Source organism: Scyliorhinus torazame, chromosome 14 (assembly GCF_047496885.1).
Source record: "Scyliorhinus torazame isolate Kashiwa2021f chromosome 14, sScyTor2.1, whole genome shotgun sequence".
NCBI classification, from domain to species: domain Eukaryota; kingdom Metazoa; phylum Chordata; class Chondrichthyes; order Carcharhiniformes; family Scyliorhinidae; genus Scyliorhinus; species Scyliorhinus torazame.
Genome location: NC_092720.1, coordinates 177408964 through 177413306, shown reverse-complemented (window position 1 = coordinate 177413306; position 4343 = coordinate 177408964). Strand labels below are relative to the sequence as shown.

At 40.6% G+C, this 4343-nt stretch overlaps 1 protein-coding gene across 1 annotated transcript; it reads left to right on the top strand.

The window, feature by feature from the left end:
- The first annotated feature begins 451 nt into the window (after nucleotides 1-451).
- Nucleotides 452-3240, top strand: LOC140389367 (probable G-protein coupled receptor 139). Its single transcript, XM_072473530.1, has 2 exons — nucleotides 452-513; nucleotides 1408-3240. Exon 2 carries the CDS (start codon nucleotides 1485-1487, stop codon nucleotides 2301-2303), a length of 819 nt encoding a protein of 272 aa, XP_072329631.1. The 5' UTR covers nucleotides 452-513; nucleotides 1408-1484; the 3' UTR covers nucleotides 2304-3240.
- The last annotated feature ends 1103 nt before the right edge of the window (nucleotides 3241-4343 follow it).

The following is a 4343-nucleotide window of genomic DNA, read 5'->3' as shown; positions in this document are numbered from 1 at the left end:
ACAACCTCGTGTAAATTGGACTAGTTTTACAACTCAACACAAGTGTTCCTGCCAATCCATGTGTTCATCCAGCTCGGCTCAAGCGTTATTTATACTGAGAGTCCGAATTACATTTTAAACTTTGTCAATGTGGTTGCTGAGAATGGGGTTATTTAAATCGTTCAAAAAGAAAAGAAACGAAACTATTTGAAATTTTCTACTTGAAAAAATTTCCAATATGTGTTTTGCATCGACTCTTCTGTATATTTCACGTTACGCAAGAGTCTTTGGGGTAAAGTCAATGCATTAATCAGCTTCTGGCGTCGGATATAACTCACATCACTGCACAAATCCCCAGGAGACAATCTCCAGAGAGGATAGATTTTGGTTTTAAGCATCTTCTACATTGGCACGGTCGAAGCACAGGACTTGGCAGAACAGACATTCGTGCTTCACAGCAAAACATGGAGCACCCTGTAATTTACCAGATAGACCTCATTTATTACCCAGTTCTTGCTGCCGTCGGTATTCCTGGTAAGTGAGTTGAAACGTTTCAGTGCAGTTGACCATCAGTACGAAAATATTACCTGTTCGGTGTTATTAGTTAAGGGTGGAAACATTTGTTTTGCTTGGTCAATATTACTTTTCATACAAATGATAATATTTAGTTCGCGTTCACCGTATCGTTGAGCCGAGAATGGCTACAGGCGAAAAGTCCCTCGGATGTCACACACTGTGAATTGACCAGAAAGCAAACAGTAATTTGCTTTGAAATTTGTTCTGATGGATTCTGGCATTTTACCTTTGTTTGACTGAAAAGGAAATGCGGAAAAGTGTTGCTATTCTTACTGCCGCCGACTGCAGGTTAGTGGTCAATGGTGTTGGAAGGGGCGATGCTGACACTGATCGTGGAAAACGGGCGATAGCGATCCGCAGACCGCTATATATTCCTTTTCTCGCCGAAGGTTAAAACCTAAACCAATCAATCACCTGAGAATTCGAAGTTTTGACAAAGATATCCGAACAGGGCGAATGTGCACTCGGGATGTTGTGCAGGTCATATTCCAACAGGTCGGAGTTATTTCGCACGATTCATTTTATACATGCACTGTTTCCACATACTGGACAACCTTTGTTTTCTACGCACACGTTTGCTCCAGAAATACCAGAATGGTGTTCCTGAATTAATTCAGCAAAGCGATATACTTCGTAGATCAAGTTACTCTCAATTTTAGCTCATCTAGCGCTGCCTTGCATTTGTCGCATATTCCCTTTCCCAACAAGTATATTTCCACAATTAAAGTTTATTTAACCAAGAACGAAAGAGCCCCTGAAATTCCAATGGTTTCTTAATTGTGATAAAATCATTCTAAAACAAATATTTTGCGACGGGCATGCGATAAATATTAATTTCCCTTTTACTTACAGTCAACGTGGGAGCAATTGTGATCCTTTCTCGAGGAAAGTGTGGGTTATCCAAAAGCATTACTCGCTATCTCGTGGCAATGGCAGTGGCAGATACCACTGTGGTAGTCATCCATGTGATATTACACCGGATTAACATCATGTACTTCCCACCCAGTTTTCTATTTTTGACTCCAGTGTGCATTGTAAATGTTGTGGCATATATTGTAACTGTGGACTGTTCTGTCTGGTTTACTGTTGCCTTCACGTTTGACCGCTTTGTGGCAATTTGCTGCCAGAAGCTAGAGTCAAAGTACTGCACGGAGAAAACTGCGACAGTCGTCATCGGTGCTGTGTTTGTCCTCAGCTGCCTGAGGACCGTTCCCTTTTACTACATCAATGAACCTGAATTTATAATTGATAACATCGCGTGGAATTGCGTCCCCACGGCTGATTATCTAACTTCCCCCTTGTGGGAGATATTCGAGTGGATTGACAGTATCATCACCCCTGTATTACCAATGTTTTTGATATTGTTGTCCAATGCTTTGACTGTGAGGCATATCATAGTGGCAAACAGAATCCGCAAGGGGCTACGCAGCAACAATGAAAATCAGAATGACCTAGAGATGAAAAATCGGAGGAAATCCATGGTTTTGCTTTTCACTATTTCCGCCAATTTCATAATCTTGTGGATGACGTATCTTGTGCATTCCGTAAACTGGTCGGTTATGAACTTTTATTACACAGACAAATATTTCAGTAGCCCTATATATATCGCCCAGCAGGTTGCATTCATGCTGCAACTTCTGAGTACCTGCACAAACACTTGCATCTATGGACTGACACAAAACAAATTCAGAGAGGAGCTTAAGAATGGGATAAAGTATCTGTTTACACTGAATGGGAAAATATGTTGACAATATGTAACGCCCATCGATCTGGAAGAGGGCTTGTAAATTTACGAGTAAGTTGCTTTTGGATTTCTCAGTTTTGAAAGCAGGTGAAAGGAAAATAGGAAAATGATTGTCTTCAATAAGGTTTCACTTAATTAAATACAATGACCAAAATATTCAAATTTGATTTCGTAATTGGAAAGCTAAAGGTAGAAATTAGAACATGTAGTAATAAATCTTGCTCGCCTAATGCCTCGATTATTATTTATCTAGATGTGCAGAGTTTGCACAACAGCATACTATTGAAATAAATTGTAATATTATTCTCGTAAAACATCGATAAGAGTGAAAATAAAAACATATGCAGACTAAACTACAAATCAGACTTGGAGCAAAAGATGCAATTTGTGTTTTTTGCAGAACAAGTTCACCATTTCAAAAAACGCAAAGGTTGCAGAAAAACATTCCTCACAAAATACGCCAAATGGTCTTAAATATTAAGCAAATATCGATACATTTCCCATACCTTTACATTGTCAATACTGTCATGTGAGAGAACCTTTAAGAAATGTGTGTTTAAGAAATGTACCTTTAAGAAATGGGTGTTTATCAGTAATGCCAGAGGGTGAGTGGAGCTGGGCTGTCTGTCTGCTTTTTACTTTCATTTTAGGCGGTTTGCTGCAGGGTGTGTTTTAGCTTCGTTTTCACTCTTGGAGATTAAGCCAGACAGAGCAGATGCACTGTTGATATCTCTGCCATGAAAAGACTATCTTTTGATCATTTGGTGAATTCAGAATTATAAATGTTCTCAGTAGTAAATGTAAACCTAATGTGCTTCTGTTAAAAGGTGTTCTCTTTGTCTTCTGGAAGGTGTTTGGGAAGTTATTAAGGATTACTTAGTGTTGTATTCTTTGGGGTTGTATTTAAATTGATGGTTGCTAAGATGTTCACTGTATGTTTTAAAAACGTTAACTTGAGTTCATAGAATAAACATTGTTTTACTTTAAAAAATAGTTTTCCATTTTGCTGTACCACACCTGCACGTATGCTCCCCAATCCGCAATCTATTAAAAGTTGTGGGTCAGGTGAACTCCATGCTAAACTTTGGGTTTCTATTTGCTATTTCAATTGAAGGTGAGCACATCAGCTGCACAGCTAGGTCGTGTAGGACGAGATGCAGCGTACGAACATAGGAACAAGGAGCAGGAATCGGCCAGTCGCCCTCGACGCCTGACCTGCCATTTTAGAAGTTCATACTTGGTCTGAGATTGTCCTCATATCTGCAGCCTGTCTACCGCCGCACAGCTCTTATTCCCTTGCTGAGTAACAATCTATCCACCTGCTCCATTAAAAATAAAATCAAAGACTGTGCTTCCACCACCTTTTCAGGCGGTCCCAAAGATTCAGACCCTGTGAACGAAAGAAATGCACCTCATCTGACAACATACTTTCAAATTGTTCTAGATTCAACCACAAGAGGGAACATCCTCTGCGCAGCTATCTTGTTAAAAAAAAAACAGGATCGCATATTTCAATGAACCCTCCCTTAACGTAGGTGACAATACTGCACACAGTGTTCCAGAAATAACTTCGCTGATGTTTTTCCACGGGACGGAGGCGTCCAGCATGTATTGTCCATCACGCTCAGGGGACATTTAAGACATAACCAGGTTCCTTTGGAACTGGAATCATTGTAAGCCAGGCCAGGTCATTAGTGCACCAGATGTGTTTTTACGACAATGGTGTCATGGCCATCGTTAGACTTTAAATTCCAGATTTTTTTTAAACTCAAATTTCACGATCTGCAGTGGCAGGATTTGAATCTGAGTACTCTGGTTTACTGGCGTTTGATGATACCCCGATGGCACCGATTCACCTTTATAACTGACGACTAGCCTCAAGCTGTATTCAATTCCCGTCGTAATAAATGCAAACATTTTCTTATGTCGTGGGGCAGCACGGTAGCACAGTGGTTAGCATGGCAGTTTCTCAGCGCCAAGGTCCCAGGTCCGATTCCCGGCTTGGGTCACTGGCTGTGCGGAGTCAGCACGTCCTCCCCGCGTC

Excerpts from the sequence above, each read along its gene's own strand:
- LOC140389367 (XM_072473530.1), top strand. The coding sequence starts at position 1,485 with ATGGCAGTGGCAGATACCACTGTGGTAGTCATCCATGTGATATTACAC.